Genomic DNA, 24,907 nt, shown 5'->3' on the forward strand with positions numbered 1-24,907 from the left:
AGAAGCTGAAAACAACCCAAAGGAAGGGTCTCACTGATCTCAGTGGGTTACAAGCATCCAACATTAGCCCAGGCTCTGGGAATCAGTATTTTGTTGCCTGATCAAGCGTTACCATGGAGCTTCATCACTTGTGCTACAGCAGGAAATGCAGCACAAAAACTGTACTTGCCTTTCAAGATACAACTGGGTCCATGCATTAGCATGCTTTAGCTCCAGTGTGTTCAGGCAGAGGTGCAACTGTGCATGCGTGCAACTGCAAGCATTCCAAGTTTTCTAATCACTTTGCACTGTTACTGCCACAGAGAGGTCCTCAGCATGTCTTCAAAATAAACATCATCCAGACCTGACTACCCAGGGTACACAAGTGCAGCAAGATGTGGGACCTCAAAAAACCCCCTCAATGACACCATTCTGCATCAGTAACTGAGCTCAGCTGATGTCAACAGACTCACAATGTAATCTTTGTTTATCAAAACAGTCAGCATCACAGAATACAGAATAAGGATGATTAGCTCAAGTTGTACTTTTATTCTCAGGATTAAAAACCCCAGTGATATAGATGCAGAGTAAAACAAAGAAACAGATGTTAACCCCAAGTTTATCTGCAGTTCAAATGAGGCATCCTGGTTTTACAAAACTGAATTGGACAGTGTGGGTAAAGCACAAGCTGCCAAGAGAAAGAAGAGCAGCTGCACAAAATACAAATTGGGAAAAGGTAACTCTTCACCTGGTTCCCTCTGCCCACTTCCAAAGAAAGTATAAATAGTACAAATAAAAAAATCCAACTCCAAAATAAATTTGACATTTAGCAAAATCAAAGAACCATGAAAACTATTTTTATATAGAATGTACTGATCAATACTGTTTTACAATTCAGAACACATTGCAGTTCAATTTAAGTGAGATACAGAGGAAGTTATCACAGGTCTAACAAAGGGTAAGAGAAGTACTGTTTCAATAAACACCACAAAATACATAAATATTCAGTTATATAAAATATAATTAGATTCAGCAAACAGCTCTAAAGCTGACATTCCTATTCCAGTCCCTATACTTAAAAGCTAAAGCTTGTTTACTTGGTAAGACTTGTAGAGAAATAAATATGCTGATAGAAGTACACAGGCTTCTTCAACAAGACAGATATATTGAACCAGTGGGACTGATTTTTTTATTATGAAATAGAGACTGAATTAACAACCGAAACCAAACAGCTAACAGGATTATCATTGGAAGGTATGACTAAGCCCAACATACATGTCCTTAGCATAAAATTTGCTCTTCACATATGCTCTGGCTCTTCTACCCATCTGTTGAGTCAAAAAACAAAGTTGTAATAAGAATTTATCAGACATCCAGGAAAGCAAAAAAAAAAAAACAACCACACCAAAACTTTTCCACTGTCGAAAGCACTACACCTTGACCTGGTATGAATTTTGAATGAAGTTTTGGATTAGTTCTGTTCTTCACGTTAGACAATCTCTCTGTGCTCAACAAAACACTGAAAATTTGCCTCATTTTTGTCCCAGACAGTGGTCCTCTGACCAATGACATTACTTATGATATTTGGTAACAACATGCTTAAGACTAGATGAAAGTCTTATTAAAAGTGCATCTGGACTCTTTATTAAATATCATATATTCAAGTAAACCTTAAGTCACATGTTCTGTCAGTCTTCCATGGGTAATCCAGTTCTAAATCAAAATGGTTATGTCCACTATTTATCCCTAAAAGTCCTAAACCCTGGTCTGTTAGATAATAGAAAAAACAATGAACTCTGACACCTGAGGAAAATACACAAAATAAGTAGTTCCAAAGGCTTAGCCAGATGAAAACAACAGATAAGCATCTTGGCAGATGCTCTACTTGTTTGAGCCAAAAATCCCTGCTCAAAAGTGCTCCTTCAGCTTTACAGCACAGGTGCTTTCTAAACAGCAACCTACTAACTCAGTACCAACGCAGCAGAAAACAGCATGTGTCAGGAGCAAAGATACTATTTCCCCGAGTTGCTCCTTTCTTCCCCAGAGAATTTATTTAGCAGAAAAGGGCCCTTTTTGCAGTCAGCATTTCTGCTGTAGAGACTCCTAGTCTCACCTCTCTCACTGACCACAGCACCCCTGAAACTTGCCTTGCCAGAGCTGCCTCCAGTGGGATCCCCTCCAGCACAGCAAACACATGCAAGTTGGTAATCCTTCAGTTCTTGAGATCAAGTGGGACAGAAGGAATCTGTCTTTTGTTCATAACAACCAGCATTATGACTCCCACCTCTGCAGTTATACATATATCAAGACAGCAGTTCCCAAATAAGGAGTGGAGAGATTGATAGTCTGAATAACTCCTAATAACTCCTTTGTTTTCACATACAAGCAAACAATAAGACACTAAAAACCTTATATATGCTTCCTAGCAACATTCTCCCTGCTGCTTCCCATCAGGGATACATACAGAGGTCTCCTATGCCTCAGGTATGCCCTTGAATTGCACATGGCAAGGACCAGTGCCAGCAGAACAGGCATACCACCGGTGTGCCTGGCATTCAGTGACTGCACATTAGGAAGAGAAACAAGTCAGAGAACAGTGTATAAGTAACCTGAATTTATAATAACAAACCACGCAAGTAATTATTCAAGAACATGCAATTCAAGTAAGTATTTTGCCTCAAGCAGCTACTAGTTTCCTGGCTTTTCTTCTAGCACCTACAGAGCAGGTAAGTCCTGAGAACAATTCTTCTGGGAGAGTTTTCCATCTCACCTGTTTGGAAGTGAACCCTACTGCTTTGGGAAGATACAAGCAGGACAACCACTGTATTCAACAGATGGTGTTGATGCAGACCTGCAAGGAACCCCCCCGCCTTCTCCTGCATTCATGCCAATCTATTTTCCTCAAGCTCACACATACATGACTTGGCAGGCTGTTAGTTGCTCTGTACTCAGCTGCAGCCCACTCAGAGGCCAGACTCTCAGACCAGTTTCTCAGCAGGGGCTGCAGCCACTGCCACTCACCTCCCAGACCTGCTCCTGAAACCTGGCTAAACACTACCACACCTTCAATATGGGCACTGCATGCAAATTTCCAACCTACTTCCTTGATCCTCCCTTCCTGCCCAGCTCACCTTTTTATTTTTATAATGCCAGAAAATAAAGTCTAGGTGAGTTCCGTTTTGCAGAGTGAGAGGAAATCTGGGTATGTTGTGGTGCTGTGTCAGACAGATAAGCCTACTGTACAGGTAGTTTTGTCATGGGCTATAATGCGTAGCACAAGGAAGGTAGTTCATATTGCTTAAGATTGTTTAGGACTACCCTAAAACTAATTCTATACACCAGCATTAATTTTGCCCAGAGTAATCCACAGGAGATACCCTGTTGCAGACAACTGTATCTGCCAATTACCCAACTCAGTAGTGAGACCTTCAGGTTCCTCACATAGAGGCATAACATCAAGCACTGCTCTGAAATGACACGCAAGTCTTTAGACAGGCCAAACTTACAGAAATGCGTTTTTTTTCCCTCCTCACTTCATTAATCCTAAAGCTATTTTCCATTTATTTTCCCTCTGCTAACACTCTTAACACCTAGCATGCCGTTATCCTATTTCAAGAGGCAAGAGCTAACAGCCAACGTGTTAAGAGAAACTTCTGAGTTTGTAGTTAAAAATATCTAACCAAAGCCCTGAGTTACAACCATCACATCTCTATTCAAATAAATACAACGAAGGACTAATACCACAGTCGTTGCTGTGCACACACAATATAAATATTGGTTAAGCCTGATAAATCTCTTTTGAGGTAGATATATACAGTACAATATATTAAGGGTCTAACACAAACATCATACTTGCTGCACCTTCTCACCTTGTCCTCCAGTTCTGCAGGAAACCTTGCAAACACTATTTCAGCCTCATCAGCATTCAAAACAAGTTTTTCTGACCTCTAAGACAATTTGCAGCTAAAAGACCACTGAAACCAAACCCATAAAATTAACACTATTGTGAAGTTTCAGTTGGGGCCACAAGAGAAGTAGGTTAACACAAAATTCAGCTAAGGAAAACCTAGGTATATTAAGTAACTTTTCCAACAAAATACTGTTGTTCACAACGGGTTCCAACAGTTTCATCAACAAGAAAAAAACCCAAAATAATAAAAACCTTCTGCTGGGGTTTTCAAAGGAAGTTTTAAACTAGAAATTTGAACTTTAGTTCCCAAAAAACTGATTTTCATGACTTGCCCCCCATGACCAAAACACAAGAGGGAAGGAGAAAGACAGCTTAAAAGACAGACACCCCCCAACTCCCTTAGAAAAAGGATTTGGTTAAAAAAATTTGAGGAACTCTAATGAAAACCATGCAACAAACAGATAAATCAGGTTACAGTCTGCTCAGAACTTGGCCAAGGTTCACAGGCAAGGTTTACAAATCTGTAGATAAACTTGTCCTGAGTTCACAGTTTGTGACAAGCAAAGAGGTTTTGGGTTTTTCTGGGCTGTCAGATGGTGATAGCAGACACAGCATAAAATAACAATAAATAATAAATCTGAAAATTCACTTTTCTTTTGAATAAAATAGCTATAAGCTATTTACAATAGAATGGGTCATCTTTAGAGATTAATACAAATTCATAATCACCAAGCAATTACTGCACCAAGTTGCTTTATAGAAAGATGACTGAGCAGAGAAGTACCTGCTAATTAGTCAACTTTTGTGTTTCATTGTTGTTTTCTTTTAACCAAAGAAATCAGACTGCAAGACTGCTATCAGCTAGTCAGTTAAGCGCTGGTAAGTACTAACATGTGACTGCATTAGCTCAAGCACACATGGTCACTTTTTGCTGTGAATCAACACAAAACAGTATGACTACAGAAAGCAGCAGCACTGACACCTGCCTGTGTTTGTGAGATTATTGCTTACTTTATCACAAGTGGGTGCAGGCTGGGGAAAATTCTCACCCATCACTGTGGCTCTCTGACAACAGTCACAACACATTGCAAATCAGAGAGTCAATATTTGGATTTTGAGCAGTCCCTGTCAGTTCCAGTTCCTTGAATACCAAGCAAACTCCCACTTAGCCCACCTCCTTCCAGAGAAAGGCCGTCTCCATGAGAGACTTTCCCCCAAGGAAAACTCAATGGATGGAAAAAACAAATGACCAGCAAGCAAAAGAGAAAGGTTACACTGCGATTTCTCAAAGTCTCACAACAGGAATTCAGACTTGTAAGTTATGATCCCAATAATTTGAAGGCTGAAATAGTCTCCAAATAAATGCCAAAAGAGACACAGTTAAACACAGTTGCAATAGATATATTAAAGGAAAACGAAGAGGTCCAGAGGAAGAGTTTGGAGTCCAAAGAGGCAGAGGGTGCCAAGACGTCACCTCTCAGGCCCAAAGGACAGTTTGGATATTCACCACAGAGTAAAAGCTTCCCCCTGAACAACGACAATGTTCTTTCTTCAAGTAAGTCAGAAGTAGTGTCTCAGACAGAGTAATGAATACAGCAGCAGCCTCCAGCTGAGCCCAGCTACACCTGAGGTGGCTCAAGAGCAATACCATCTCGGTCACCCTGGTCACACTGCTGCTAAGGGATCAGCAGCGATCCTTGGTTTGAGTCCTGGTGGTGAGAAATAAGCAGGATGGGCACAGGAGGGGATGGTGAGGCCAGTCACCAGGGAGACACGCAGCATAATCGGGTACATCTGCTTCAGAGGCCAGCCTCTTGTTGGCAGGCAGACACCATGCTGGACTGCAGCAGATGTGCACATAACTTAGTCCAACACGTAGCCACGGACAGACAGCACGTTGTGTTCCCCTCAGATCCACACATCACTGGGAGAAGGGACCTGCCTGTATGTGCTGTTTAACCACGTTTCCTCTAGAAAACTTTTTTTAAATAAACAGATATTACAGTAGGTTTTGCTTAAATAAAACATTTAGCATAGTTCAAAGATGTCCACTGAGGAGCACAAGGGGGACCCAGCAATCAGGATTTAGTTGCAGATTCATCCTCTTCTAAAAGAAGGTCGTTTAATGCGATAACTGTAGCAGCAAAGTCAACCAGCTCCACGAAGTCTGATGTAATAATGTTAACGCCCATAACACCTGGTTTCTGTGCTTTCACCCAATTTAAAATCATGGGCAGGTTCCTAAAGAAAGTGAAATAAAGAAAATTAGACATTTTAAGAGACTCTTCTATATACACACTCTACTTCAAATATATCATGCTGTTTGCAAATTATGTTATTACTTCACATTTGTGATCAGGTCCTAACTAGTACCCAAAATGCAACTAGCTTGATGAGAAGAGCCTTTAACATAGCATACAGTCAATTAGCTCTCAAACAAATATGGGTCAATCATTAATCCAAAATACTATACACACAAAGTAACATTTGTGAACTCTGTTTTCCCTGAGCAGACCGTGCTTCAGGATTTAACACTGCACTACAGTGGTTTGGTTTTGCTCAAGTACACATTAAACTGAAAGCTTATCCTCACAGCAGATGTCAGTGTAGCACAAGGCAAGGCCCAAGATGTTCCCCTGCCCACCTCCACCTTAGGGTGGGGAGGAAAAAAGTTGCTGGGGCAGCACACTACATTTCTACCAAACTCTTTTCAGCCTCCAGACCCACCCAGAGCAACAGGACCAGGGAAACCAACCCAAGAATCAAGCCCTCAGGTCCATAGGTGTTGAACATCCCACCATACATCACTAAACAGAGAAAGGTGAGGTGTGTCAGGAATTAAGTTAAATGGAGTTAGAAATTCTACCATAGGGAGAAATTTCAAATCATTTCTTGGACAGAGTGCAAGTCAAGAGTCTGCACAAGCTTTTTTGCACTTGAACATGCAAACCACAGGGTTTTCAGCATAGTTAAAGACAAGTTAGTGCCAAAACATGCATACAAAATTATATGAGAGGATGGTAGGCAAATTAGCTAACAGGATGGAGAAGAAAAAACAAAACCCCTAAGAACACCCCATAGCTCTTGTTCCAGAAAAGAGAAGATCTTGTCAAGAATCAAAAGAAGAGAAAACTTGAGTGGAGGCATAATTACTGTCTCTGTTAATGGACACAGGCTTTAGCCAGCTACATGTGAGTGTTGCACATTTCTCCTTTAGCAAGAGTTCAATTACACTTAAACACGCATATTCAGGGCAAAGTTTCCATATGAGAAGGCAGACACCTACATGGAACTGCAAAGACATTTACACATACAAATCAGCTAGCATGTGTAAATGTATATGAGCAATAATGCTTTAGCAAACAGTTGCCTTTAATTTAAATTTTCAGTTTACTTTTGAACAAGTGGTGACGATGGGGCCCGGGGAAAGGGATGGAGTGAAGGCAGGCTTCCAGTGGCTTACAGCTCAGGTATGTGCCGTGAGTCACTTGAAACAAAACTGCTTGCCCATTCCATGAAATCGCATGATTCTTTACTAGCTCTAAAATAGAAATTCAGTGCGCTCTTTCCTTTAATCACAAGACAACAGTACCTTTAATACACAGTATGCAGAGCTAGTTACATCCGTGCTGTTAAGTACCCTCAAGCAGCATCCGTATTTACACTTGTGCCACTTGTGCCAGCACACGCCAGTCAAAGCCCCGGAGCGCCATCTAGTGTCTGTTGGTGACTGAGCAGACTTGGGCAAAGCCCCAAGCCAGAGTGGAGACACTAATATACTGCAGCAAACACCATTTGGATTTAATTATCTTTTGCTAGATTAACGTCTGTAAACAGGAAGGAGACAGAACTCCCATGATTTATACTTCACCTGGAATTTCCTTACTTCCATCAACAACCTTTGTGACTGCAAAAGCACACCACTTGCTCTTTATAGAAAAGAAGGTTAAGAAAGTAAGTTACATTGATTTTAACTTCAAAATAATAATACTGTAATTGCTTCTAAAGTGACCAATAATTCTCCTAAGGGGAACATAAACATACATCTTCAGCAGCTGGTTCATCTCACTGGTTAATTTTTAGTTGCTGATCAAAGTAGACCAGTTGTGACCACCTATACAAGTGTAATTTAGAACTTAATATCATTATGGCAAGATTAGCTGTTAGTGACATCAAAACAGGGAATACTAAACAGTGAGCCAGGAGACCAGATCCCACCAGGGCTGTTACAGTTATGGCAACTTTTAGTGAACAGGCTACAAGGTGATAACGCCATAAAATAAAATCACATGGCACCTATCCTGGTCATGCTGTTAACACTATTGAAAATCACTGGCACGCTGTGCTACTCAAAGCAAACCCCTCTTCTAATGGCCAAGTAAATTGTAACAACAGTCAGTTGTATTTAAAAAGTGAAATTGTTAATCTAATTTTTGGTAAAAAAATCCAAGATAAAATACTGCCTGTTGTCATACTTCCTTGGCCATTACTAGACAGGTTTGTACAAACAAATGCAAAACTAAGTCCATAAATATGCAATTTTCCTCTGTGGCAAAAGCTTTTTTCCCCTCCCCTAAATTCAAGTTCAGTTACTTTGAAATGAATTATTGTTTTGAACCAACAGTTCCAGCCCATGCTTTATGAAGTAACATTCAGAAAGAGCTCCGATTATGAGGAAGAACACTTAACACTTACATTAGATACTTTGTTATACCCTATACACACACATATACTTTATATAGATACCCTAATGATTTTAAGCAATTCTTTTTATTGACTGCAGATCTCACATGACCAATAGTAATGAAGCAAAATGGCATGTTTTCAGCAAGGCTTAAGTCTTTAGCAAACATGTCAGTTCCTTGCTTACTCCATGTCTCTTTCAAGATGAAACAAAGTAAAAAAGTGAGAAATAAAGTCCTTACCTATGAACAAGTGTGTTCTTCAGACCACGAATTAGATGCCGTGCAATCGTTTTCACTTGAGGCGTGAGAATTGCTTGAGAAACATGAAAAGTCCCATAACGACTTCGTTCCTCAAGAGTGGTCTCCAGGAACTGTAAGAGTTTGTGCACATTGGTTGTATTAGCCCATGGCGCTGGCATTTTATTCCCTGGCCACAGGAAGGAGTATTCCTCATACAAAGGGTAGTGGTAGAATATAAGAACCTAAAAAGAACAAAGGAGAAAAGTAAACAAAAAAATCACAGCTGTGTTATTTATATTGAGGCAGGATGTTGCATTGGTTTATGCTTATACAGTACTGCTGCAGCTAGCAGAGCAGGGAAAAAAGAACAAAAAGAAGCTGTTCAACATAAGTGTCAGTAAGCTTGTTACACTATTGCTGACAAATGAGATGCTCTCAGGGTCATCCTTTAAAGTGAAAAAGTTGCCAGGAGTATACTGAAATGTTATTCAAAGACTTCAGCTTAAAAGCATTTCAAAGCACTGTCAGAGACTATTACATCTGTACTTGAAGTTAAGGATTTTAGCAGTCTTGCCATCTTCTGCGTAACTCTTATTACGTGGCTGAAGTCTACCGGGCTGACTGGCACAACGGCATTCCACTCACACTTACTGCAGGAGATGCCACAGTCAGTCTTGCTGGCAGCAAAGTCTTCTCTAATTCAAGTGTCACCATTTTATGCCTTGTAAAGTGGTTCTCTATAAGAGGACAGCACAAAGATGCAGCACTTTTTATTAGCACCCAAACTTACAAATTATTCATTTTGGACCCCAGCACCGACAGCATCAGTTCAGAGGAATTCCTCAAAGCCCCATGCATTTTACAGTTTAAGAATTACATGCTGTTGCTGAAACCCTTTCCTCAGTTTGTGTGTATGCATGGGAGCAGTTACCACAGAGAAGAGGCATTTAATCTTGCCACTACAGATCTGGATACCTGAAAAGCAGCTAAGAAATTCTCTACCATGCCTTCGTCATGTTAAAGCTTATATGCTTCACACTAGCCAAAAAGACAAATTTATCAAATCCTCACCAACACAAATCAGCACAACACACTCTTCCAGAAAGGAAAACCATTTGTAAGAAGCACAAGGCTCCAAGGACACTATCATTTAACTATTTAAGGAACATGCTTGGGAGCAGGATGCAGTCTAGCCACACCACGGATGGAAGAGCTACACAGCTGCAAATAAACAGAGGGAAAAACACACACTACATAAAGGAGGCCCCAGTGGGCTTTAAATTGGCTGTTAGCAGTGTCCTTGGCCAATACCTTTAAGTGGAAACCACCCAGGCTCCCTATTTAAACCTTAACCTTTTGGGTTTGGAAAACATCATACATCCTCTCCCTACCTGGTGTTTCTTCTCCCACATGTACTGCAACGTCACGTACTCTACACATTCAACGGAACAAAGCTTGGATCCAAATGCCGAGCGGATCCTGTCGATCAGGAAGAAGTGATGGCTGTCATTCATAGCGTAGAAGTGATTGAAATCCAAGAAGACTACTTCCTTGGGGTGCTGCTCAAGAAAGGTGTTGATCTCTTTCAGCCCTTCCCATACTTTGATGCCAAACAAGCCATGTATGAAGTAAATCTCATGTCCTATTTCCCCAGGTTTGGAAGATACACGAAGATCGAAGTAGCGGATGCCACCTTCCAACTGCTCTTTGAAAGTCAGATTTTGAGTCACTGACCATTTCTTCATTATCTTTTTAACCAAAGAAATTCTGGCCAAACGTTTGATGGCTGTGGCCTGGTCTGGTCCCACAGGCGATTTTTCATCAACCCAGTAGCTGAAAGAATCATGTGACCCTGGAAAGAAAAGCCAAGAATATTTAATTTTAGAAAACTGACTCCCCCAAAACACATATATCCATGTGCTCCGTAAACTGAAAGAAGTCCTACATGCAGGGCAGGGTGACAGAAGAGTTATGCTCAAGTGTGAGTCTTTCAGACTATCCTTTACACCTTAATTTTCCTTAACTGTACAACAAGAGCTAGGCTTAAGGTTCCTGATTTGAACTGTTTTCTTGTGTGAGCTCCCAATTTCAGTGCACTCTAAAAACCATTACCTTAAGACAAACATCAGTGGTAGAGGGAAACATCCTTCTAACCTTTGTTTACAAACTACCAATCTACTTTGTTTACAAACTACTAGAGCTTTCCCAGAGCCTAGTATATCACTGATTTGAAAAGAGAGTCCAGCTTCACTGAAAGAATCTGAGGCTTTATTTTCATTCCACTTGGTAAATCCAATCATGACCTAATACACCAGAGCTCCTGGAACCGATATATTTATTCCCATGATAGACAGAGGGATCTGTACATGCACATGCCTCATGAGCACATACCACCTAACCCGTAAGATGGTAAATAAATGATTAGGAATCTGAACAACTGGCTGAACTTAGAGGTGGAATAATTGAGTAGATCATCAGTTACTTTCTGGTTAGATACCAAGCTCACATTAAACAAGTTAATGAGTGTGTCTTTTACCTGGCAGGGCCTTGCACTGACCACAGATATGCCGAACATAAAATTCACTAAAAAAGATGGCCAACAATCAAAACGGCCAATCCCTGCCAAAATAATGTCTGACAAAGCTCCCATAACACAACCTGTACCTTGGCAGAGAAACTGCATCGCCAGTATAAAATTTGTGTTCACTAGAAAAAAATCCTCAAACTGAAAAAATCAGTATTAATTGGAAACAAAACTGAGACATAACAGAAATCCTTCAAAATAACAGCTTCAGAGTCAATAAAGTATCCCAAGTCAATAGCAGAACAAAGAGTAATAGGGCAGCCTATCTTGGTTTGCACTCTACCAGGGCAGCATTAAGTAAAGATGGGCAGAAGTTGATCTATCATAGAGTGAGATTTAACAGGGATTTCTAACCATTTACACCAGGCACCAGCATTCTATAACTAAACTACAACTGCTCCAGGCGTGACTTCTCTTGTGAATCCCCAGCCATGAAGAAACACCACTTAACAGCCCTGCTTCCCTTTTTTCCTTCAGGACAGCAGATGGAGAGCTTCCCCATTAAGCCAAACTCCACTTGCTTCCTGGATGCCCACTTTGCTGAAGCACAGGAAAAGCACCTCCACCTCTGATTGTCACAAGCAGCTCCTTTTCCAGCTGCCTTGGGGGGTGCAGTGACCCTGCCCCATGCTGCCAGCATCTGCTTTTACCTTTCCTGCATGCCCAGGGCTCTTGTCCCTTCTTCTGGAATGATACTTTTCTATAATTTCCTCCTCCACCTCACTCTGCAAGTCTGTTAAAAAAAAAAATCCCAGTTTGTCATTTCCAACTTTAAGACAACATCTGCAGCATTCACAGTCTCCTTTACCCAAATTTGTTATTTGTGTACTGGTGCTCACTTGAAGACTGATGCATTTCCTGGGATGTAAGGTCAGAGCTATAAATAAGATTATGATCTCAATTGGATTATCTTGTCATGATTTTTTAATCCAGATGGAGGTGCAGACTGTGCGCATACCAAACATCAGTTCACAACAACCTTAAATACACTCTTTCTCCACAAATTCCAACTAGTTCAGAAGTACTGAAAAGGAACCATGAAGGTTAGTTTTGAGGATTTACAAATGAACACTAAAAAATAATTCTTATCAAATCTTCATGAATTTATCACAGTCTTTGTAAAAGCATGCCTCATGGCTTTTCCATTCAGTCTTCTAGAAACAAGTGACAAGTAACAAAAAAGGTGTTTTTAAAAAGATGTTAGCTTAAGGAGCTATTTAGTACCTGTCACAGTAAACTACATACAAAAGTAGCTGTCAGTTTTAGAGTGACACCTAGATTTTTTTTCTCCACCTACAAATATGTAACCCTGAACAAGTTATAGGATCAAAATGTAGTGAATATATTTCAGAAAAAGCCACATAAGGCCTAGCTCATACCACAAGCTGCAACTCACAGATGTTTGGGTTTCATATATGGCAGGAGGGTTTGAACTCGATCTTTGAGGTCCCTTCCAACCCTAACCATTCTATGATTCTATACAGCAGAAGCTTGAAGGGCTCATTCTACAATATTTTTAAAGGAGACTCAACCACAAGGGGCTTGTCTTCTGCCTTTGAATGAGTTACTTTGCACAAAGAAGCCATAGGGTTTTTTGTTTTACTTTGTGTGGGTGTTTGTGTTTAAGTTCTCAATTCCATCCATTTGAATTTCTTCCTCTATTTAGGTCACTCTAGAAAATTGTTTAATATCCTAGAATAAGGGCATAAGAAACATTTTGTTTTCATTTAAACTAAGACTGTGAAGCAGCCTCTAGAGAGCTGTCTACAGAAGTCACTTGTACCATTATGGTCCCTCAGACAGTGTCACTGATAAATCTGAGTTGAGGAATGACAATTTTATCTAGCATCACACATATTGTATTCAACTCAGAGCTAAGCAAATCCTAGCCAAGAAACAGCTTGTTTGCTAAGTTTGATCACACGCTTCACAGCTAGAAAAGCCCTTTGTAGATTGCCACGTAAGAAGCACATTTAAGGATACAAAGAACAAATTTCTCTTTACACTATCACAAACTGAGTTTTATTTATAGCTCTAGAAAGCAACGAAAAAGAAAACAAATCACACACACTGCAACTTTTTCAACACATGCGATAAGAACTGTACTCCTTAACAGTGAAGCTATTTGTAAAACTGAACTGTAAGTGACACACTTCTATGGTTAGAGAAAACCCATAAAACTGTTGCCCCATGGCTGTGCTTAAAAGTCTAGGAAACATGACTTTCATCTACAATGAAGTCAACACATATACCTAGATACACTCAAGCAGAATGTGAGCTGAAGCATCTGAAAAACAAGTTCTTCTTTACAGAGTTGGTAGAAGACCACCTCCTAAGGACAGACAGGGACCATCATCGATACTGAAGGTGGAAAGACACAGTAGAAGTTAAATTAGATTTTCAGTGGTCATTTACAGAAGGCCAGCCACCAACTGTGAGAAATATCTAGGCCAAACCTGGACCCAGAACATTTTTACTCTAGTAAGAGAAAAGCAAACTGAAAATCTGAAGCAACAGCACTGGATACTTGTTGCACAGAGAGGTAAGAGCTAGGTGAGGATCCACATCATCCACCAGGCCATTCTTTAAGATCACTGTGTTACCAGCTCAGTCACTGGCTTTTAACATAGCTTAGCTGTGATGTTAAGCTACATGCTAAGCTGATCACATCATAATGTCAAAATAATCCCTGCTCTCCTTTGCTCTGTGCCTAAACTTCACGAAAGGCCTAGCCATTGTGCAGCCATGGCAGGAAGCAGGCTGGTTCCCGGATACAGCATTGATTTCTTTTCCAAAAAGGCGTAATCTAAATCAACCCAATCCTGTACAATTTCAAAAGTAAAGGCCAGAACATACACCAGGAGCATGGAGCGCACCAGCCCCATCTTGTTAGCAGCTCAGCATTAGAGCTCATTGTGGTTTAACCCCAGCCAGCAACCAGGACTACGCAGCCACTCACACATTCCCCTTTCCCCTGCAGAAGGGCAGGGAGAAGAGGGGAGAAAAAGAGGGGAAAAAAAAGGAAAAAAAACCCTCATGGGTTGAGATAAAGGCAGTTTAATACAACAATAACAGAAAAGTAAAATAATAATAATAGGGAAAAAATAAATACAAGACAAATCACTCTCACCACCCCGTGATCAGTTGCCCAACCTGAGCAGTCATCACAGATTCCTGCCCCCAGCCAACTCCCATTATACACCAAGCATGGCATGTATGGTATGGAATATTCCATTGACCATTCCCTTGTTCTGCCTATGCTCCTTCTCAGCTTCTATGGGAAGTTGACAAAATCCTTAACTAGTATAAATGTCACCTAGCAACAACTAAACCAATGTGCATTATTGACATTCCTTTCATACCAAATCAGAAAACACAGCAACCACTAGAAAGAAAACTAACTCTATCCCAGCTGAAACCAAGACAGAGCTGCTAACCGCATTGTCATTAAGGTCTAACACAAGGATGTGCAAAATCCTTAACTAGTATAAATGTCACCTAGCAACAACTAAACCAATGTGCATTATTGACATTCCTTTCATACCAAATCAGAAAACACAGCAACCACTAGAAAGAAAACTAACTCTATCCCAGCTGAAACCAAGACAGAGCTGCTAACCGCATTGTCATTAAGGTCTAACACAAGGATGTGTGAAGATACTTAGATGTTATAACATTGTACAGTAACAGCAAAGGGGCTGGCAGTTGATAAACAAAGCAAGCATCACAAAACTCTCATAGTGACATACACAGAAAAGTATTTTCCATGTATGAGACATTCTTTATGGTCTGTATCACCCCTGCCCAATGGTGTGCATCTCTCTAAATTATACTGACCACTTTCTCAGGGAAGTTAAATCAGTTCAAGAAGTCTCGTCAGCAAAACATTTCAGATGATACCTGACATCTTAAAAATAAGTAGCACCCTGTATTGACTCAAATCCATTCCTTACACTTACTGGTTGTGAACAAAGCACCTAACAAACTCAAGTATTTAAAACTTCCATCTTACAGATTGAGAAATCTAAAGGCACAGAAGAGTCAAGAAACTTAGCTTTCATTGTCCTTTAGGCAAACAGAGTCCAGAACCCCAGCGTGAACTGCCTCAAGGGCATGTTCTTGCACAGGCAGCTCAGCTCTTGAGTCACTGTACATGAGACCAGATTAGCAATCAGATTGCAAACCATACTGAGCTGCTCCACTGACATGGCATCAATCTGGTGCTCAGCCCTTCCCAAGAGCAAGCTAGGCATGGGAAATAAAACAAAGGATTTGCCAATTCCTTCCAATAGGCCAAAATGCGTAGCATGAAGTGGCAAGCATTAAATTTAAGCATGAAAGAGTCTGCACAAAGAAAAAAAAAATTAGGGGACTGCTAATCAGCTGGCAGCTCTTACAGAGTAACAGACAATGGCTGCTCTGTTTTGGTTTCCTTTCTTTCATCTGACAAGGACTGGAAGCTTCAAGGAAAGCAGTCACATCCCATCAGATGCCCAGCTATTTAACCATCAAAGGCTATGATATGGTTAGAACTGCATTAAAGAGATCTTCCAGATGCCAGACTGTTAAAATGATGGATAGTCCTCTTAATTTTATCCCACAAGTGCAACAACGGATTAATTTTTAGTCCTATCTTTAAGCCCCTTTTTATTCTCCTTACACTAATTTCTCAAGTTAATTGTATGTTAAATAGATCGCTTCTCAATTCAATTTGTATGTTAAATAGATTGTATTTCACTGCTCAGGATGACTTTTTTGTTGAAGCCTTTATGCTAATTGTTAGAAAGCAGCCTTTTATCATCACATCTGCAGCAAAGTCTAGCTTTCTAGTGTGTCTATTTGTCATGCTACTTAGTCACAGATAGTCAAATTAACCCATGTTGTAGCTCAAACAAATGACACTAATCAACAGAATGTTATTAAGCCTCAAATTTCACCAATTACTAGCTATATCGCTTTGTATTATCTTTTGTTTCCACATCAGTACTTTCTCCATATACTGTTGCAGCACAGGGATAGGGATCAGTATCATCTCACCAATTCTGGTGTCATTTTACAATCTTGTAAATTTATCTTCCTAGGATGACAAAAGTATGTCTACATGAGAACACATTTGTGCATTGCCACTTACTTGAAAACAAGACAAGAACTCCTGTTTTTTTCAGATACAACACGTCTACAGTTATATCACTGTAACTGCATATACCCTGGTTGCAAGGCTGTGGACTTGTCAGAAGTAGCAGTTAAAGACACATTCCACAAGTCCGTCTAACCAAGAAACAGCCAGGTGAGTGCCCTTTTGCACTGTCAGTAAGTTTAGCTAGGTCACACTAATTTGTCTGATCTAATCTTCACAGAAATGGAATATTAACTGGATGAAAAATGCAAGAAAACCTCTTCTGTTATGTTAAACATTTGTAAAAAGAAAGGTCAACATACTGTACCAAGCCCCTAAAAGCATTAAAGGGTCATTTATGGACAAAGAATCACCCTGGCTGTAGTGACGCCAAACTTCTTAGAGCAAGCTTTGCTCACTATGCAAAGTACATTCCCCATATATTACTAAACACTACACACAACACAGCACAGCAAGCAAAACATCGCCAAAACATCTAGGAGCACAGGAATCGAGTTCCAAAAACACAGGATGCAAGTGCTAGCAAGTTAAGGCTGCCCCACATACGCTCTTCTAAGAGTGTGCCAGAACTGAGGGAAAAACGGTGTAAACAAAAGTGCCTCTCAAAGCCCAGAAGTCCCCAGGATTCAGGTCATTAACAATCCAGATTTTCTAATCAAAAGATTAACATCTTAAAAGCTCATCACTAATGAAAAGCAAGTCAAATAGTTCATATTAATTTGCCCAGCAAAAGGAAGAGAGGCAGGAATAACAAACATCCTATTGATAATTATGTAAAACTATTGAGATATTTGTATTTTAATAAAACCCTAGAAGAATCCTTTAGATATTCTTAATGCAGTCTCATTAGCAAGGACAAAGCCTAGAACAGACCAAATCCTCTTAGGAAAACTTCTTCTCCCTATCAAAGAATTACCCTGATTTCCCCCACTGCCCCTTTCAGAGTGGGAGGTGGAAATAAAAGGGGTACAGAGAGAAAGGGAATGCTTATAACTGTCTCGGACACAGTAACACATGGTAGTTCACTTTTCTGTCCAGCCAGGAGAAATCTGTTTGGCACTGGCTGGAATTATTGCCATTAAGGGGTTTTTTTGTGTGATTTAGCAAGGAGTTCCCATTTACCAACAACCTGATATTTTTTTTTCTGTTTTCATTACAGAGTTCTTTTCCTTCTTTTCACATCTTGTCTGGAAGAGCAGGCAAACTGGAACTTTCACACAACACGGGAGAACCACCACCATTTATACCACAGAATCATAGAATTGTCTAGGTTGGAAGGAACTTTTAATATCATCTAGTCCAACCATCACCCTAACTCTGATAAAAAAACATCGCTAAACCATGTCACTAAGCACTATTTCAACCCGTCTTTTAAATACCTCCAGGCATGGTGCCTCAACCACTTCCCTGGACAGCCCATTCCAGTGCTTAATAACCCTTTCAGTTTAAGGTTCCCTCAGCCTCTCCTCATAAGACTTATTCTCCAGACCCCTCATCAGCTTCGTTGCCCTTCTCTGGACCCACTCCAGGCTTTTTCTGTTTGAAGTAAAACTTTAGCACATTGTGCACTCATTCAGCAGGCAGTGAAGTGACTCTCTAGGGCACACAGATTTTAATAAAGGCAGAAAGCTTTTCCTGATGAAAAAAAGAAGATCTTCATACACTGTCTTAATAAAACTTTGTGACATTTCCAGAAGGCGTCATTTTTGGCTAAACAGATGAGTAGTCCTTTAAGAAGGAGAATCCCTAAGGTCTGGGGCTAGTTTATCAGTAGAACTCTTGCACAGACCCAGCACAGTTACTTCACTATCTGCCCCACCAGTCTCTCTCATAGAGATGTATAAAGGCAACACTTTGTTCCTTGGGAAATAGTGGAACAACTTCCCTTAGATACTCTCATCAGTACAGTGATGCAGATAATTTAATAGCTCCTCTCTATCAAGGGTTGAGATTTGCTGCTACAGTGAAGTAGATGACCAACATAGTAAACTGTCCCTTCAATAAAAGTTTATCCTGAAAATTCTGCATTTACAAATCGTATCCAACATCACCATACTCATGCAATGTTTTCTTCTAATGGCTACTACCTCATTGATTGGTAGATGCCAATTAAACTGTGATGGAAAATAAAGCTTGGTGAATCAGAAAGTTAATCTTAGATATTTACTCCCTTTGAGCTTTAACCCAACAGATGGCCAGTTTAGCTGATTCAATGATCCTTTTCATTAGGACTCTAAAGGAGTGCTTTTGAAAGGAGGATGCAGTCTCAAGCTCACTGCCGCCTCTCCCCTCAGGAGCCACATCCATAGCACACACCAGCCCATGAACAAAGACAGAAGAAAACCACAGCATTAGCAAGTTCAGCAGCTCACCTCAGGGTCATGCAGGCAAAAAGAAAAAAAAATAAATCAAGTCCAACAAAGATACTAGTGTCTAGTTCTTAATTGGACAGGACTGCTGCTTCTTTTAAGAACCATTTCAGTTCTGCTTGGCCAACTAAAAGACAAGCAGCCCATATGGCTTTTGCTGAACAGTTGCACTGTCAGGACAGCAGAGCTGACCAGAGCTTGTGGGTGGGGAGATGCACAGGGACCCACCAGCTCCAGGTGTTCCTGTGTGACTGGGACAAGAGCAGAGCAAGCACCCAGCAGTAACCCACAGCAGCTTATCATAGGACACACACCCCTCCATGCTCTACATCCCACCTTTAGCCTTAACTACAGGCTTGGCTGGTAGGGCTGCTCCTCATTAAGACTGCCTGCTAGCTGTATGCATAAAACTGTTTTCCAGGGCTGGTCATTTTGTAGGGCTTTGATCATTTAGAACAAAAGCATTAGGCTTCTCCCTCTGCTTTTTTTAGGTGACCTTCTCAGTGATGTGTGGATACTATGGTATGTTGTAGTACAGAAAGCTTCAGCCAGTCTTACTGACTCTCCCATGAACAAATTATAGAAAGTTATTCAATTAAAAGCTAATGAAAAACATATGTGTTGTAGGGGGGAAAAAAATCAAGCAGCTTGACCAGTGCTGTAGTTTGGAGCAAAAGACCAACATTTATATTTTAGAAGGCCAAGGAAACATCTATCCTCAGAGATTAGTGGAAAAAAAAAACCCCAAGACATTTCAACAATTACTTCAACTCTTCAGTATAGTTTATTTTAGCCATAACTGAGCTAAGATTATTTTCTGTTAAAAAAAAAATGTCTCTGGAACTGCAACCCTTCAGCTTTTTCATCAGCTCTGGCTACCTATAACCCAGCATCCCATAAGCTGCTCTCCACCAATCATTCAGCCTGATGTGGGCAGGAACAAGCACTAGATCACAATTGTTCTTCATTGCTTCAAAATGAGATCCTGGCCATCCTTCCACATTTCAGAGGAGAGAGTTAAAACGCAAGGTGGGATCAGTAGAAGATGACAGAAAAGGCTCTGTGAACCACCAGAAGATCAATGACTGAGGAGCTGCCCTACCTCTCCCCAGAGATGCAGGCTGCCTGCATTCTCCACACGAGCAAAGCACTCTGCCTAGCTTTACATATGTCCTGGTTTCTAAAAAAATGACTTTTGGTGGTGAAAACTTTTTCAGTATTTCAAATCAGCCTTTAATGTACAAGACTTTACCTACACCACCAACATTTATGTTTTGAGATTAAAAATGAAGTCTTACAATCTAGGATGCAAATATTGTTGTTAACCGTCTCTTTTTCATATCACCTTTCAAAGTGTTGAACTAAAACACTTTTTCTAATTTACTATTTTTCAGCTCTCTTCTCCAAAGACTAAACTGAAACAGAATCAGAACTCAATTCAAATTAATTGTTTCCCAACTAAGCTTAATTCTTTCCTCAATAGCAGGTTCACCAAAGTTACGTGAAAGAAAATATAATCCCCCATGTTTTCTAAATACAGCCATTTGACATCTTTCTATATTTGCAGGACCATGACACATCAGGTTAACCTTCACGCTCCCTCAGGACAGCCGCATGCTCCATCGCCCACCCTAGGCTCTGCTTAATCCCATGGACTGCTGTTCCAGGAAGCTTTTCTGGCAGGAACCATTTCTCAAAAAAAGTCCCACTAAACCAACATCATCAATACTGAAAAGCTATCAGGTTAGCTTGCTGAACGTGGTCATTCATACTTGTGGAGGAGGGAAAACAGGGGACAGAAGAGATGTTTGATTAGCTTACTTATATTACAAAATGGCACCCATAACTATTGCGGGTGCTCCTGCAGAAAAGTGCTTGTTTACCCTCTAATATAGCAGTGGATCCCTACCTAAGTGACCACTAATTTCCTCTAGAAGACAAGGAAAAAGTCAGCACTGGGGAAATCACACTAACCAGCCTGACCAGAAAGGGAACCAATGAAGGGATACAGTTTGATCAAAAATTGCAAGTACATCTGTTTTGTCACAGCTCTTAATTATCCAAAGATGGAATAACCCAGACAGCATTATTGAAATGCATTATTACCAACCCAAAGGAAAACAGAACTGCCTACTCTTCTGCAAATTTCATTCACCCAGAACCTTGGAGTCTGGACTAAAAGCACTCTATAAACACTGATAGTTGGCAGTGAACATCCACTAGACAACAAGCACAAGCTTATGATCTCTGGAAGCGGATCTTGAGATAGAAAAAGTGTTTCACCTATCCTAATACAAGTATTCATGTATAAACTTGCATTGGAAAATGGTGCTTATCTTCAGAAGCAGAGAGAATTCTCAGACTCTCACACCTAGTTAATTGTGATACTGCAAAAATTACTTAGAAAGGCAAATACTCAAAATGAAACACTACAAATTGGACATGCCACAGCGCTATGAATTATCAACATGCAAGTAAAAGCAAGAAACAAGTTAGGCTTCTCCAGCAAATTCTTTAAATAGCCGATTTACTTTGAAAGCAGAGTAGGGACAATACTGCAGCTTTTTCTCATGTTCCATTTTTCAGGGGGAAATTACAAAACCAACAGATACAGATCAAGAGATGACCAAAGAAAATAGTGTCAGAGATGTACATGATTTCATAAAATTGTTTAGAGTAAAACAGCTTGAGATTAAACACATACTATAATATGCAATATACTACCCTGCCAAGGGTCACGTTCACAACCAAAATGTTTAAGAGTTCACTTTTAAAACCCACATTCAAAGAGGATTAGTCTGGAGTATAATCAAGAGAAAACCCTCTAGAGTTTCACACAAGGTCACCACTTGGAAGGTGGTTAATTTTGTTGACTACATTGTATGCATGTAAGTTGATGACATTTTAGCTACTTGATATTTGCCAATTTCTCATTGCAAGAGATTCCTTCTCTTATGACATTGCACAGGAAACATCATCTCTTTTCCTTGGACAAGGCTATGCTCATGTAGAATTTCATCTAGTTTATCCAATAGAAACAATAGAAAAGACTGAACTGTACAAATGATCACACCCAAGCCCTGGAGGATGACCCCAAATTTCTCAGTCTCTCTGTTTTGAGCACAAAGTTAAATCCACCTGTACACACCAAACTGGCATACCTCATGAAATACCCATCTTAAACATTGTGCGTTATCAGTTCTAAGGACTGAACCAACAATGAGTTTGTGATATCCAGTAGCATGCTTCACACCACATTTAATAGCTCAGGGAATCATAGGATGATTTAGGTTAAAGAGAGCCTCAGAGGTCACAGCTACCTCTTAAAGATGAAAACAAACAGCTCCAAAAGCAGAACCGTTCACCACAGATGAAGGAGAACTCTGTATAGATATCCTTATCTTCCTAAGAGAGGGTTATTAAGATTTTCCCACTTACAATGCTATACAATGAATTAAATCCAAGCAGTTTCTTTTCTGTGTATGCTATCAATTCTTTCACTTTAAATAGCCCTATAATGCTAACATTTTATCCCTTCTGTTTAAAAATAAGTAGAATCTTTTATTCTTCAAATGCTGCATTTCAGCAAAGTGCAACAAAGTAAAAAAAAACAAACCAAAATCAACCAAATAACAGTTTCAAGATTTTGAGTGCCAACTTAAAAATGAAACCATGTTTTAGGGTTTCAACTGTTCAACCTTCACTAGAGTCACATCTCTGCTCCTATGCTCAAAAGGGAGGAAGTAGGAAGGGGAAAAGAAGCAAAACCAAACCCCAGCTGAATCCATCACTCCAGCAGTGAAAACAAATGCATCCAGAGATGGACAAAAGCACGCCACACTTGTCATAGCCATACATATGTATAAGGCACAGACAAAAGTGCTTCTCTGACCTGAAGCCTACTTTTCATCTCTCTTGAAGACAGCATTGGCTTTCATTGGTATTCGGCTTCTGTACACACATGCCTCAACTGCAACCTGTTTTGTACAATTCTTTCCTTGCATCCTGCTACTAATATCTCCTTGGTTCCCCAAAAGGTTGCTTTTGTGAAGCACCCCACCAAACATCCACTTCAACAAAATAATCATTGTATTAAAATATATAAAAAAAATAAATTCTCAAAACATCTACCCAAAATGTCTTTTTTCCACTCACAGATTGCATGAGGCACATGCAAGAAAGTAATTAGAAAATACACTAACTTTGACCACAAATAAACATTGCAAGCATTTTCAATAAAAACACTCCTCATTTTAAAAGCAGCATGACATTGCTGAAATGACAACTCATTTCCTTGGTTTCTCTGCTACAAACACACAACCAGTATTTTAAGTGACAGTCAGTGGCAACACACCTAATGCAACCTACATCATAACATTCTGCAAAGTTTCACACACTTTAAGTTGCCACAGCAACAAGAAGTTGATTTACTACTGTTCACTAAAACAGAGAAGGATTTATTCACCAGAAGTTTCAAAGCATGCAGCTGCCTGGATTTTCTATGAACATTGAACTTCCTTTCTGCCCCCATTACCTGCTCAAATGAACAGGGTTATATAAAATGTTTTTTCTACTTTCAGGGGGAAGGATGCTACTTCAAATTAAAACATTGCATTTCAACTGTTCTACTTCAGATAATACAGCAATGAGTGCTGTGGTACCCCCACAGGAGGTGTACAGCCCCTTCTTTATGTGCTTCAAGTGTCCTGTGGTTATCTCTCATGGTACAAAAGAGTCAGGTTACTCTGTTTCTGGGAAGTGTCTCCACATGCCCAGAGAGTTTCAATAAGCTAAGGCACTACCACAAAAATCAAGCCTGTACTACTAATGACCAAAGCCTAACATCCAGCATCAGAATGAGCTGCTACAGTAGCTGCCCCTAAAACCTTCCCTCTTGACATCTACAAGAGATACTAGATTATATTTTGCTCTTTACACACGGAAAGTCAGCCAGTTCCTAAGTAACTCTCGGGTCATCTACTGCTTGCCTTGTTTGTCAGTTTGTCAATCCGTGACCCAGAAATGATGACACCTACACTTGTCAATTTCTTAATCTAAAAGCTCTGCATAGGAGCTAGGAGTTAGTTGTTTTAAGTTCAGGTGGAAAGGTGCTTATAAAAATTTTATAAGCTATTATGGTATTATAGTGTCTACAGCGTAACATCATACATTGGGAAATTTCATAACCATGCTATACTCTTCTTTTCCCACTGACATGCCATACTTAAGTTCTGCCACAAAAGACGTGTCCATTTAACAGCCCTCCAGCTGTTAGATCTAACGTAAACAAACCTTTCCCCTGACCTACCTTTAGCCTTGCTTAAGCAACCTGAAAAACCTTAGAGGGGACCTCAGGACGCCACAGCCACCTGGTTTAAAGGCAGTGAAACAAGCAGATCACCCGGCTGGAGGCTGAGAGCACCGTTCCCAGGAGGTTACGCTCTCCCTCCTCTCCTGCCAGGGACCGGGTCCGTGGCGGCCACAAGCAGGTGCTCAGGCCCAGCCGGGTGCCGACGCCCGAGGGCAAGGCTTCCCGCAGGGCCGCTACGCCTCAAGCACACCCTGAACTGTACGGGCCGGTGCCTCAGGGCTCTGCCTCCAGCCACAGCACCGGGCACAGCCCGGCCTGCCCCGAGCGCCGGTAAGGGCTTCGCTAGAGGCGAGGGGGGAGGGGACACGACACGGGGACACGGCGCCGCCAAAGACTCCCCTCAGCGCCAGGCCCCGCAGGCCCTGCCGGCCGGGGACAGGCCCCGGTGGTTCCCGGCACCCCAACCACCCCACTCTTCCTCTGCCCCCTTCCCTCCCCGCCGCCTTACCCGGGATGGCCAGGTTGGAGAGGGGGTAGGAGCGCAGCGCCGCCGGCAGCGAGCCCATCCAGTCCGCGTTGCTCTCCGCCATGGCCCCCGCGGCCGCCCACCGTCGCCGCCGACGGCCGCCCTCCCTCCCGGCCGGCGGCCTCATCCCCGGCCTAGGAGAGCCGAGTGGGGCCGCAGGGGCGGG

The 24,907-nt window shown here is 41.0% G+C and overlaps 1 protein-coding gene across 1 annotated transcript; it reads right to left on the bottom strand.

Moving 5' to 3' along the window:
* Positions 1 to 505: 505 nt before the first annotated feature.
* Positions 506 to 24,888, bottom strand: PLCXD2 (phosphatidylinositol-specific phospholipase C, X domain containing 2). Its single transcript, XM_014947364.1, has 4 exons — positions 24,724 to 24,888; positions 10,206 to 10,666; positions 8,815 to 9,056; positions 506 to 6,130 (listed from the first exon to the last, which is right to left on the bottom strand). The coding sequence occupies exons 1-4, from the start codon at positions 24,866 to 24,868 to the stop codon at positions 5,968 to 5,970; spliced, it is 1,011 nt and encodes a 336-aa protein (XP_014802850.1). The 5' UTR covers positions 24,869 to 24,888; the 3' UTR covers positions 506 to 5,967.
* Positions 24,889 to 24,907: the final 19 nt, after the last annotated feature.

This window comes from Calidris pugnax, unplaced genomic scaffold, assembly GCF_001431845.1.
Source record: "Calidris pugnax isolate Ruff unplaced genomic scaffold, ASM143184v1 scaffold95, whole genome shotgun sequence".
NCBI classification, from domain to species: domain Eukaryota; kingdom Metazoa; phylum Chordata; class Aves; order Charadriiformes; family Scolopacidae; genus Calidris; species Calidris pugnax.

Coding starts and splice junctions, on each gene's coding strand:
- PLCXD2 (XM_014947364.1), bottom strand. CDS start 24,868: ATGAGGCCGCCGGCCGGGAGGGAGGGCGGCCGTCGGCGGCGACGGTGG. Junction 10,667..24,723: donor CTCCAACCTGGCCATCCCGG/GTAAGGCGGCGG, acceptor TTTTCTTTCCAG/GGTCACATGATTCTTTCAGC. Junction 6,131..8,814: donor AAGAACACACTTGTTCATAG/GTAAGGACTTTA, acceptor CACTTTCTTTAG/GAACCTGCCCATGATTTTAA.